Source organism: Somniosus microcephalus, chromosome 14 (assembly GCF_052327205.1).
Source record: "Somniosus microcephalus isolate GS21.2 chromosome 14, FLI_Smic_1.0, whole genome shotgun sequence".
Taxonomy (NCBI): Eukaryota; Metazoa; Chordata; class Chondrichthyes; order Squaliformes; family Somniosidae; genus Somniosus; species Somniosus microcephalus.
In genome coordinates this window covers 96377014-96390131 of record NC_141000.1, presented here as the reverse complement: position 1 = coordinate 96390131, position 13118 = coordinate 96377014, and the positions used below count along the sequence as shown (strand labels likewise).

At 43.0% G+C, this 13118-nt stretch overlaps 1 protein-coding gene across 2 annotated transcripts in view; it reads right to left on the bottom strand.

Moving 5' to 3' along the window:
* Window positions 1-705: 705 nt before the first annotated feature.
* nit2 (nitrilase family, member 2) overlaps window positions 706-13118 on the bottom strand; it is a 47963-nt gene continuing 35550 nt past the window's right edge. Inside the window, exons 6-11 of one of the 2 annotated variants that reach the window (XM_086007010.1) lie at window positions 10015-10108; window positions 8937-9011; window positions 7798-7879; window positions 5097-5195; window positions 2048-2103; window positions 706-1253 (exon numbers count right to left, since the gene is read on the bottom strand). In XM_086007010.1, the coding sequence (XP_085863136.1) occupies window positions 1162-1253; window positions 2048-2103; window positions 5097-5195; window positions 7798-7879; window positions 8937-9011; window positions 10015-10108 (498 nt within the window). In that variant the 3' untranslated portion in view covers window positions 706-1161. The remainder of the gene's footprint in view (window positions 1254-2047; window positions 2104-5096; window positions 5196-7797; window positions 7880-8936; window positions 9012-10014; window positions 10109-13118) is intronic. The other variant, XM_086007011.1, reaches the window with a different exon arrangement.

The following is a 13118-nucleotide window of genomic DNA, read 5'->3' as shown; positions in this document are numbered from 1 at the left end:
AAGTAATGCCACAAGATGGTGCAGTCGGTTATTTTGAATGAAATAACCAGATTTTAGGGTTCCGATCACAATCCCAACCACTGGGGCTTCAATTTTGCAGTTTATTCTGTCAAACTTATCATCTTGTAGTTGCCTCCACTAACCTCTAAATAAATCTGCGTTGAAGGTGTAAAGTAAATTTGCTCCTCTAATGTCCCAGTGGATAAATACACTCCCCGGTGTATCACTGAATCATACAGAGCAGGAGGATTCCAGGTTTAATCCCTGGTCTGTGCCATCTTGGCTGTTTTTTCTGAAGCAGCAGTGAGGGTACAACGATTGGCCTGAGTGTCCTCAGGCTAGGAAGGCTCAGCCAGGTTTCCTTCTCCTGCTCATCAGCCAGTTACCTCTGCTGAAAAGTGTGCATGTATAGACCAGAGGCAAGGACAGGATTAGAATCAAATGTGATAGTTTTTTTTTTAATTTACATTTATATAGCACCTTTTATGACCTCATGATGTCCCAAAGCGCTTTACGGCCAATGAAGTACTTTTGAAGTGCAGTCACTGTTGAAATAACCTCCTGGCAATTATTAGCCCGTGGTTATACATGAACAATGACCACTAGATAAGGTACAGGAGTTGCTGCAAGTGCCCATGGATCCATAAGTCACCATCTTCAGGAGAGCAGACGAGAACATCAGAAGGAATGCACAATTACAATACCTTGTTGTAAGATCCTTGGATGTCTTGAAGACATAAATGTAAGTTCTTTTAATTGATATTAATCTCCCGTGCAAACATTGCAATAGCCTCTCAGAATCTTCAATTAATGTAATATCAACATAAACTTTAACTGCATTAGTATAATTTTAATGTTATGGAAAGTATATGCATTAAAAGAATAACAGATGATAATAGAAAGCTGTATTTAAATTTGGGGGTTTATATGAAACCTTAAACTGTGAGTGATTTATGTTATTTAAAACTGAAAACTATATTACAACTCACTCCTAATCATCCATAATTCTACATATAGAAACATTGCGTGATGCGTTGTGCATATAGAGTCTTAAACCCAGGTGGGTTTGAGGTCTGTAGACAAATTGTTGAGGTAATTGGAAGATTTTGTATTTCCATCTGCTGCTTCTGACTGAAGGACCAATCTGAGGGCCTGTGATGTTCAATCTTGCACAGCCTTCACACTGTAGAGATCATGCCGCTTCTGCTTGAGAATTGGTATCTGTTGACGAACTTCCGAAAGATATTTCAAATCTGTTCAGAGGAAAATAGAATACACACAATTTCAATGTTGTGTCTCCGTTTGGGGAACTAATATTGTAATGTTTTCCTAAATAGAACAATTTTTTTTAAAAAGGTGGTTTCCTTGTGTACAGGAGTTAGGTTTTCGACTGCTTCAGATGTTATTCTTTTGTAGAAACCAGTAACAGCAAAGTGTTAACCCAGTTTTATTTTGCCAGGAGTGCAGCATCGAAACAGGCAGTAGTTAAATTTTTTGTATTATGTACTTGTGACAGTAATTTGAAATGATTAAATTCAATGCAGGTTCCCGAGGAAATGATTTGTTTCTGCTTGGCATGGCACATTCCAGGGCGCTCTCTGGAAGTTAAGGGATTTCAGGGTGGTACCTTACAAAATATTGTAAATATATATATTGGTCCAAGAAGCATTTGTTTCATCTGACATGTATAGTTAGAAATAATTAAAGCAACTTTCTGAATGTATTTCTAACAAGTATGAATACCGAGGATGATGAGACAACTTACGAGACAGGAAAATCCCATCTCAGCCAGACCACTGGGGTGACAACCCAGCAGAGACTATGAAGAGTGTGAGCAAGCAAGAGAATGAAAAAGCATCAAACTGGATCATTTTTCCCACATCAAACCCATGAAAAGTACTGACCACAATCTGAACATATCACCTACCTGTGCAGGTTGATAAATCGAATAAGAAAAGCAACCAAGGAGGAAATAAATTCTCTCATACTTAATTGTCAGATATGAGGTAAGTTTTTCAACAGTTGTCACAAGGATTAAGAATCTCACCTATATCTGCATATATAACAGTCTCATCATAAGCAGCTTTAGTTACAACTTCACCCCTAGAAAGACAAGAAGCAGATGCATATCAAATATCTGATTATACAAGTGTTCGGTAAGCAAAATTGTTTTTCTAAAGTATTCTTTTCAAAGGAAACATTAAAAAAATCTCATGGACTTCCATTTACGCTGCGAGTAAAATTGTACAAATACTCATTGATTAAAATAGCAAAAGGAATAAAAATGCAATGTTGTTGGAAAGAAATGGTCTTGTACTGTCCAGTAGCCAATCTCAGCCATGATGATCTGCGGTTGCGGTGGGGGTAGGGAGGGGAACAACAACAACTTCTTGTATTTATATAGCACCTTTTAACATAGTAAAACGTCCCAAGGCGCTTCACAGGAGTGTTATAAGACAAACATTTGACACCGAGCCACATAAGGAAAAATTAGGGCAGATAACCAAAAGCTTGGTCAAAGAGGTAGGTTTTAAGAAGCATCTTAAAGTGGGAAAATGAAGTGGAGAGGTTTAGGGAGGAAATTCCAGAGCTTAGGGCCTAGGCAACTGAAGGCACGGCCACCAACGGTTGTGCGATTATAATCAGGGATGCTCAAGATGGGCAGAATTAGAGGAGCACAGATATCTTGGGCGGGGGGAGGATTGTGGGGCTGGAGGAGATTACAGAGATAGGGAGGGGCGAGGCCATGGAGGGATTTGAAAACAAGGATGAGAATTTTAAAATCGAGGCCTTGCTTAACTGGGAGCCAATGTAAGTCGGCGAGCACAGGGGTGATGGGTGAACGGGACTTGGTGTGAGTTAGGACACGGGCAGCCGAGTTTTGGACGACTTCAAGTTTACGTAGGGTAGAATGTGGGAGGCCAGCCAGGAGTGCGTTGGAATAGTCCAGTCTGAGATAACAAAGGCATGGATGAGGGTCTCGGCAGCAGATGAGCTGAGGCGGGGCGGAGACTGGCATTGTTACGGAGCTGGAAATAGGCGGTCTTAGTTATGCAGCGGATATGTGGTCAATATAAGATGGTCACCAAGGAATCAAATAGGGAATTCAGAAGAAACTTCTTTACCCACAGAATGGTGAGAATGTGAAATTCGTTACCACAGGGAGTGGTTGAAGCGAATAGTATAGATGCATTTAAGGGGCGGTTAGATAAGCATATGAGGGAGAAGGGAATCAAGGGTTACGCTGATAGTTAGATGAGGAAAGATGGGAAGAGGCTTGATTGGAGCATAAATGCCAGCATGGACTGGTTGGGCTGAATGGCCTGTTTCTGTGCCGTATATCCTATGAAATCACCAAGGATGAGAAGTCGCTCTGTGCAGAGGCTGAGGGAGGAAAGCAGTGAAGATATCTTGGTGATAAAACTTTTATGGTACTTGTATGGGTGGTAGAGAATGAGAATTTTAGAGAGGTGTGGAACAAGGGGAGATGCTGAAAGGAGAAGAAAATGCGGGAGGAATAGGGGGACAGACCAAGGTGTGATTTGGTGATGAGAGTCGCACCGCCGCCACGGCAGTCTGGGCAGGGCAAGTGGTGCAAGGTATAGCCGGAGGGGGGAGGCTTCATTTAAGGGTGAGGTGTCATCACCCCTCAGCCTGATTTCCGTCAGGGCCATGATATTGATGCAATCATACACGATAAGCTCATGGATGGCAAGGCCATTCTTCGCAAGTGAACGGACATTCTGGAGGGAGGTGCGGAGAGGGTCGATGATGGCTGAACCATTGCCAGCATCCACAAGCTCAGCGCTGGGAGGGGTGAGTTGGACGGGGAGGAGATTGGCAAGATTATCCCCCAGTGGGCGCGCTGGGCGGGAAGGTCGGCGAGAGTAGGATGGGACAGTTGGGGTTGCTGCTCCTGAGGAGGCAGTTACGAGTGCCATGATGGGCCCTTCAGAGGATGCCAAGAGAAGCACAGAGGGAAGCTGTAGGCTTATCTAAGAGGGAGTCAAGCCTGGGACGGCGGCAGGAGAGTAGGAAGGTCGAAGAGTAATGAAGGGTTAAGGTAGGGATTTGGGAGGGCAGAGTATCCAAGAGCGGAGAGATGAAAGGAGGCATGACGACAGGAGAGAGCGATCAGGGAGGGATAGAAATGAACGGCTCGGGTCCGGAGCGCCAGTCAAAATGCACACGGGAAAAACTCAAGTTACTTAGGCCTGGTTATGCAGCAATTATTGGGATACATATTTCCTGGTAGTAGCAGGGAATAGGTTGGAGACAATAGTAGGGAGTCCAGAGTTAAAGTCACAGGTCCTGTGTAGGGAAAAAGTTGACGTAGGTAGGATGGAGTCGGCATGGGAGCATCGCCGAGCTGTTGTCCTGGGGCTGGATTTTGCCAATGGGGAGCTTTTGGAGGCGGAACTCCCACTTGTCAGGTTTCAGTCCCGCCTCCATCAACTTCTGGCCAACCCACGCTATTTTCCCTTAATTGACCTTGTTAAGCCCGCCCAGCGGGCTTAGCAGGCCAATTAAGGGAAAGCCGGTTACAGAGAACGTCAACGTTTCATTTGTCAATACACGTCCGAGGAAGTCCTGCTCAAAACATATAGCAGTCTCAGACCGCACATTGACTATTGTGTCTTGTTCTGATCACCAAGACATAAAGGAGACATTCAAGTGCTGGAGGCAGTGCACAGAAGAGACTGCTCCCTAGTGTTAGAAGTCGGAGTTATAAGGAATAACTGGAGGAACTTGGGCTTTTTAGCACTGAAGGAAGCGCTTGAGAGGTGATCTTATACAAGTATACAAGATGGCCAATAGTATGGGAAAGGTAAATCCAGAAAATTACTTTAAATTGCGAGAGTAGGACAAAAGAACACATGTACAAGTTATTAAAAGGCAAATTTAGGACTGATGTCAGGAAGTTCTATTTTGCAGTGATCAATACATGGAATGGATTTCTGGATGGAGTAGTAGAGGCAAAACTCGAATCATTTAAGAAACAATTGGATGCTGCAATGGGAAGTAACTTCTGGATGGTTGAGCTGAGATGGACCAAATGGCTTTCCTCATCTGTAATTATCTTGTGAAATACGTACCATGGGTTTACTACAGTGCTGTGACCCCATGCCACATAGGAATCTTTCTCATTTTGTGCAGGCGATACTGCTGCTACATATACCTGATTATCAACAGCCCTGCAAACAGATGAAAGAGTAAATTAACAAATATGCAGTTTCTTTTTTCATATACTGTACATATTTTTTTTTAACCACGAATGTCAACATTTTTTAAAACTTATATAATGTAGATTTATAATGGTACTAGACTACATGTATTGCAAAAATAATGGCCCCAAATTTCCTGCAAAACCACTCTGCTGGTGGAAGAATGGAGGAGCAGACCCAAGTCCATCTGAGTTGACAGGTGCAGATCCTGTTTGCAATTACAGGGACAGAGCTATTGGCATATGCGAGGTGGATGCATTGCGCTAGTAAGGTACATCATAGGTATCCACCACACTGAGCCACAAAGGAAGATTAGATCCGCATAGCGCTGCTCTGAGGACAGGCCCATGAGGCATCCAACAGTACTCATGGTGGTGACTCTTCAGCTCTAATAGCGAGTGAGGCCATTGTCAAGAGTAATCAATCCCCCCCCCCTCCCCCTCCCCAGGATTGATAACCACTTGTTGCAGGTTGTTTTCAGCTGGTGTTAGTTCTGCTGAGGCATTATAAGGGTATAGTGGGTGGAATTCCTGGGAACTCTGCCAGATGTGCGGGGGGCGGAGAATGAAGATACATCTATGGATTCCCCTTCCTGGAAAATGGCAGAAGGAAAGCACAGGGCAATATTCTGGCTGAACAGGGCAATATTCTGGCTGAACAGGGTCTGCCTTCCTAGTTATCCACCCAAGTTCTACCCAGGGCCTGAATGGAATTTCAAGCCCAATACATTTCAAAAACTGGTCATATTGTTTTATTTTAAATTGACTGGATTGAGGTCTATGGAAAAGAAGAAATAAATATTAAGACGCACCTCCCTCCCTTGGGACCTTGACCACCGAGAAGAGCAAGAGCAGCAATGTTGTAGGAACACCAACACCTTCAAGTCACACACCATAGTGACTTGGATGTATATTGCAATTCCTTCATCATTGTTGGGTCAATATCTTGGAATTCCCCACTTAACATCTTTTGCGGGAGCAGTGACACCACAAGGGTCGCAGCGATTCAAGAAGTGACAGTATCTGTTTCTCAGGGCAACTAGAGGTGTGCAATAAATGCGGCCTTGCCAGTGTCACCCAAATCGCGAGAACAAATTTTTAAAACGTCAGTAGGCCTAACAAGACCACTCCTTTTTCATAGATCTCAATTCCACTTACTAGTCTTCTTAGCATATCTTTCAGTCCCTTCTCTCCCCAGAATCATATCTAATTGTCTCTTGAATCTGTCTATACTGTTCATTTCAATGGAATTCTTCACTGTTCAGGATGAGAACAAGTTTAGTAGCTGTAGGAAGATAGTAGATGTGAACTCTTCTGGCTGCTGTTTGCTGGTTATTTACCCCATTTTTTGTGACAATAGTCAGCATTCCTGATACTGTTGTTCTCTCCCCTCCCTTTTGTTTAATTCAGCCCTATTAAGGGGTTCCCTGATCTTTCAGTTTGCAGGTCTGACAAACTGTCTATACCCTAAAAGGGTAATTTGTTCTTTCTTTGTATTTCCAGCATTTTCTGTTTCGATTTCAGTTTTCCAGTGTTGCAGTTTTGCAGTTTTTAAAATTATTTGTACTGAATTTAACCAAACTGCATATTCAACATGGGAACAACATGTAAATCTGCCATGCTCATTTCAAGAGGGATACTTCTGTAGAGTTTGAACAATATGATCTCCAAATGAAGAACAAATATTGACACACTAATGATTTTGTTAGACTGGTTGGGGGAGAAATTGGGTGAGTAGCGCCATTTGTTAGCGCCTAAAGAGGCAGGCAGTGGCTGTAGCGCCACTGGCTGCGCCTCCCGCGATATTGAGTTGGGGCGATAATGGTGGCGTTAGCCTTTTGCGCTGCGCCGCCACCGATGACGTCATCGGTGTGCGCAGCGCCCCATTCGCGATATTTGGTAGCGAACGCCGCAGTTGCGCCGTTCGCTACCCGCACCCGGTTCACGGGGCCTTACTGTGCCGGCAGCGGCGCAAGTTAAGGTGGAGGTGCGGGGCGGCCGCCTGCCAGCACCTCCATCCCTGGCCTCCTAACGCCCCCCCCCTGCGGAATTGCCGGCTGTTTCCCGAGAGCCCGGCACTTCTCCTTGGTGCCGGGCTTGTTTGCCGGCACTCGCGAGCGGGGATCGCGCTGTTGCAGGCACCTCCCCCTTAACAGTGGGAGGAAGGCCTGCAGTACCGCAGCGTGCCGTGCCGCGGCACGTTGCGCTGCGATATTCAGTTTCAGCGCCCTAAGAGGGATGCGGAGCGCCTCGAGCCTCGCCCCGTGTCCCTCTTGGGGCAATGAAACTGAATATCTGATGATCGATGAAGCCTCGAACGCTGCGCTAAATCCTGCGCTCAGGCGACTTTTGCGCCACTTTGGCACCCCAACCCAATTTCTAGGCCGTTGTTTTGTACTGTGTTGAACACTGCTATTAAATGAGTCTTCACTTAAACTGTTACCATAATCGGTCACCTCCACACTAATCGTAAGACTTGAGAAAGACTTACTATTGTTTAAACGCTTTCTTAAAAATAAAATAACCAACTATATTCTCTCTAGTAGTCCACACAGAATATTTTCCACACTGACCTTGCCCTTTGTAAGAGTTCCCAATGGGCCGGTCCTGTCGTCATGTTGAATGCTCCTGGATAAACTAGAAGTTGGCACCCTGCTGAGCACATCAAAAATGAGTTATTTTATCATTTATTTTTAAAATATATCTGACCCACGTCAGTTTTTTTTTTAAAGTCCGATTTTAATGTCTCGTTCTGTTTACCAAATATACTATCTGACAGACACCAAAGAGGAGGAAGAGGAACACAACCTGACTCAGCAACAGTGATGAAGAAACAGCCACACGAGCTTTGTCCACCACTTCTTAACTCGGTGCTCCAACCCTACCTGGCTCAAAGAGCAGGACAAACAGCTGGTATTCACCCATATCTCCAGAGGCAGCAACACTGACGGCAGTCCAAACACTGCCTTGTGCAGCAGTCCAAACGCTGCTTCTGATGACAGAGGCACCCTCATCCTTTCTAGCTGAGCAGTCAACCCACTTGTACAAATTTATGATTATTGGTTTGTAGGGACTTGTCGCAACCATCCAGGAAGATGCAGTGGTCAGAAATAAAACTGTGAATGGCAACCTTTGAACAACTGCATGAGTGCAAGCATCATTCTGAGCAGTTGTCTGCTGCTTTAGGGCTGTGAAATCTGCCCTGCCTGTAAATGGGTGGATTCCACAGCATCAAGAGCTCAGGGTTTTACAGAACTGCTTTTTTTAAGCGGTTTCATAAAATAAATGCAATATCAGAAATATGAGGGCTCAAGTCTGTAATTGGTGTCAGAAAGAAAGAACCAACTTGCATTTATATAGGCCATTCAAGTCTTCAGGTTGTCCCAATGAGGTACTTTTGAAGTGCAGTCACTGCTGTAATGTAGGGAAATGCAGCAGCCAATTTGCAAACAGCAAAGACCCACAAACGGCAATGAGAGAAGTAAGCAGATAATCTGTTTTAGTGATATTGGTTGAGGGATAAATCTTGGTCAGGACACCAGGAGCTCTCCTGCTCTTCTTTGAATAGTGCCAGGAGATCTTTTACATCCACGAGGGGGCAAACAGGGCCTCAATTTAACATCTCATCCAAAAGACGGCAGCTCCACCAGTGCAGCACAGAAAAAAGTGAGCACCTGACCACAAATATTGTCCTACAATATCATTTACTTACCTTTTTGTGTGTAAATTTGAGCAAGTTCTGCAAATCTCATATCATAACAGATCCCAATCCCCACCTTGCAGTAAGCTGTAAAGAGATTAAGATAATACATGACTTAAGGTATGATCACGCTTTAATTTAGAATGTACATACATGGGTATGTGTCATCAAGTAGTCGAACATGAGTTCATAATCACTATTGCCCACACAGCAAGTTCCTAGATTCTTCCAAACCTTCTAGGGCAGCTGTAGAATGCAGTCTACATGCTTCACCAAAGGGAGGAGGGTGTAAGAGGGGGAAAAGAAATCAGTGGGCAAATAACACCACAAGCCATTGTCACACATCTCCCAGTAACTGATTTACAGAACAGAATCGGGGAGCAGTAGAGGCTAGTTTTATCCGAGCCATGATACTCTACTGTGATACCTGAGCAGCTCTGCAATGGTATCATGTTTTCAGCAGAATGGCACTTCCACTGTTTGTGAATGGGGAAGGTGGAAGCGGGAACTGGGGTATATTTCAATTTGTAGAAAATACTGACATTCAACAAGTATCACAATCTTTTGTTGATAACAGGAATGGAAAAGGGAATTATGAAATGTTCCCTCTTGATGGTTACAGGTAATCAGTAATATATCTATAGATAGACAAAATAAAGCTTAAAACAGACACCCATTGTACTGTACAATTAAAATGTGAAATTTAACATGTACATATCTCTGCTTTTAAAACAATTACCTTAAATCTCCCACATGCCTTGCATGATTTTGTGACTGACAAAGTGGACAGTAGATTAACGCTTGGGTATCTGTCAATGCCCTCGATAAGGAGTATGTAGCACTCTCATTTACTCACCGGCCAATTTCCCTCCCTCTTTACTGGAGTCTGGCCTGTACTCAGAGTTCTCCCCATACAATCTAATTGAAAATCCCCACATGAAAAATAATAGGTATTAACCTGCATCTTACACCAAGCAACTGTGCACAAGTAATACAGTTTCTCTTTTAAAAACGAAGAACTTGTGTATGTAAAAATGTTCAGCCATTGTAAGGAATCGCGTACTAGAACATCTCGGGGGTTTTTACTTACGAGTATCAAAGGTGCATAATGTGTTGCCAGGAGAAAGTGTCTCAGATTCCTGGAAACGGATTTTCCCAGGTACATCAATGTCAAACAAGTGAATCTGGTTTAAGCACACAACACGGGCAGTTAGTGATCTTTAACATGACTGTCGGACTTCAGCTAAGATTTTAAATTGTGAATCACTTCCCATCTTATTGTGTAAGCATTGCCAAATCTCAGACAGGTAAAGGCAGTTCTAACATTGGCATTCCTATAGATCAGATCATGGGAAAGCAACATCCAAATATGGGTCTACGATTCTGTCATCAGCATAAGGGAGCCAGTTTTAAATTTGTAAATGTAGGCAGATAGCACACAGATGTTACTTTTTTTAAATCCAAACTACTGAAGTCCAGAAGTTAAAGTGCTTTAATATAGTAGTGCACTGCACAAACCTTTCTTCCTTCATATGTTTCGGCACTCAAATCTGCCCACCATCTGTCTGAACAATGACATCTAGTCTTATTTGAACTGCTTGTAGATCAGATGGTAGCAAATCTCCATAATGACCATGCCCGTGACTGTCACAGGCAAAGTGGAGCTCCTGTAGCTGATCTAAACCATCTCATAACATGGTGGATTTCCAACATGGCTCTTTTGTTTCCGAGGATATATATTGAGCTTGGTCCTGCGCCACATCAATTAAAACATCCAAAATGATTTTAACTTTTCAAAGGTATATTTCAAAACAATATAAAATAAAATAAAATTCACCAAAACCAAAACTCAATAAAATCTTTTTGACTGCTGGAAACAATCTGTACACATGATTTTCATTCTCATCAAAACAGTTTCAGTAGAAAGAAGTATTAAATAGATTTGACATTGAAGATATATGCTCAAGATGTGTCAAGCAGTGCATGTCACAACATAGTTATTTTTACTTCTGGGGATTTGGGGTTGGATTCAGGTGCTAAAAGTCTCTGATTGTTAAGTAAGGATCATTAAAAACAGTTTATATTGCTGATTTAAAAACCTAGGGTTTTTTCGGGTGTTTTTCAGGTTATGTTTTTTTACGTCAAAATCCAGAGGAATATAGGGGCAGGGAAAACTAGACACCAAAAAATGTGGGTAAATTAGGAGAAAAATCAGTAATTATCAATTATCTGGAACATTGCTAAAATTCAACAAAACAAACAAGGGACTAATAAAGGGTACACTTAAGTTCAATGATAACCCTCAATTATTTACACAGTTCTTGGCCACCATTCTAGCAAATCTATGCTTGGAGCAGTTGCGTTAAACTACGTTTGTCAAGCTTTATTCACCTAGGGTCTGGGATGTAACCATACAAAGCAATTCTAGCTTGGTCCATAACACAGTTAAAGCACTAAGCACATTGAACTGTCACAAGTACCAAGTTTGAGGTAAAGATTACGGGGAGAAAATGTAAATCATTTTACAATTCTATTTTTTTTTTTAATTTTAAGGTAGACACTAATGTAGGCATGAGCAGAAGACAGATAATTCTGAACTCGCCTCACAACAACTCTGTTGAATTTGGTGCAGAAAATTGGGTGCACAGCTCGACCTGATTTCCAGTGTGTAGAACAGGGAGAATTTCGGTATTTTTACCATGCAATGGCAATACAGTACCCACAGTGCGCTTGTATACGCACTCTGTCCAATATATAAGTTGCATTCAAAGAGCATCAAATACCTGACTAACCTGAGCACAGCCCTCACTTGAAGCAGGCACCAGAGTAGTTATGGTATTGGACTAGCAGCCCTAAGGACGAGTTCAAATCTCATCATGGCAAGTTCTAAAACTGAAGTCAATAAATCTGGTAAACTGTGGGCTAGCGGCACAATGATCATTGCTATTAAGCTGCTTTTTCATTTCTAACTTCGCCTCAAACGTTATCTTGCCATGGCTTTTTTTACTCTGTTCAATTACTGCACTGGGAAAGAAGACCTTGGCACCGAGGCAAGTGAACTTTTCAGGGCAATAAATGCATGGCCAACAAGAACAGTTAGCACTGTTTGCTGAAAAGGGTTTTCTTATTGGTGCAGAGAATCACGTCATATGCACTACACTTCAGCTTCGCTCCTGCTTTGAAAGAAATGAACATTTTCAGCAGCAGCACAGAAAACATCTGCCTATATTGCAGATTCAAGTGCTGGGACAGGCCAGCAAAAATGTGGAACTGTCACAGCTTATATCTGGTTTAGGGGTTCCTACAGACCTGTGCTGGGATGCAGTGATACGAGTTCCTCAGTCTATGCATTTTCGAAAGTTATCAATTTAGGTTTACCAGAGTTATTAGTCTGCAAATGCCTGTTGCAGCTGTCCGAACAATGCCAAACTGTCCCCATAGGGTAGTAAGAGGAGGGGTGGGGCTGAATAGGGACCAAAAAGGAGACCTACGCATGGAGGCAGCGGGTATGGCTGAAGTACTAAACGAGTACTTTGCATCTGTCTTTACAAAGGAAGAGGATGCTGCCATAGACATAGTAAAGGAGGAGGTAGTGGAGATACTGGATAGGATAAAAATTGATAAAGAGGAGGTATTAGAAAGGCTGGCTGTACTTAAAGTAGATAAATCACTAGGAGTGGATGGGATGCATCCTAGGATGCGGAGGGAATTGAGGGAGGAAATCGCGGAGGTGCTGGCCACAATATTCCAATCCTCCTTAGATACGGGGGTGGTGCCAGAGGACTGGAGAACTGCTAATGTTACACTATTGTTCAAAAAAGGGTGTAAAGATAAACCCAGCAACTACAGGCCAGTCAGTTTGACCTCAGTACTGGGAAGCTTTTAGAAACAGTAATCAGGGACAAAATTAACAGACACTTGAACAAGTGTGGATTAATTAAGGAAAGCCAGCACGGATTTGTTAAAGGCAAATCATGTTTAACTAACTTGATCGAGTTCTTTGATGAGGTAACAGAGAGGGTTGATGAGGGCAATGCAGTTGACGTAGTGTACATGGATTTCCAAAAGGCATACAACTAAGTGCCACATAATAGGCCTGCCAGCAAAGTTGAAGCCCATGGAATAAAAGGGGACAGTGGCAGCATGGATACGGAATTGGCTAAGTGATAGGAAACAGAAAGTAGTGGTGAACGG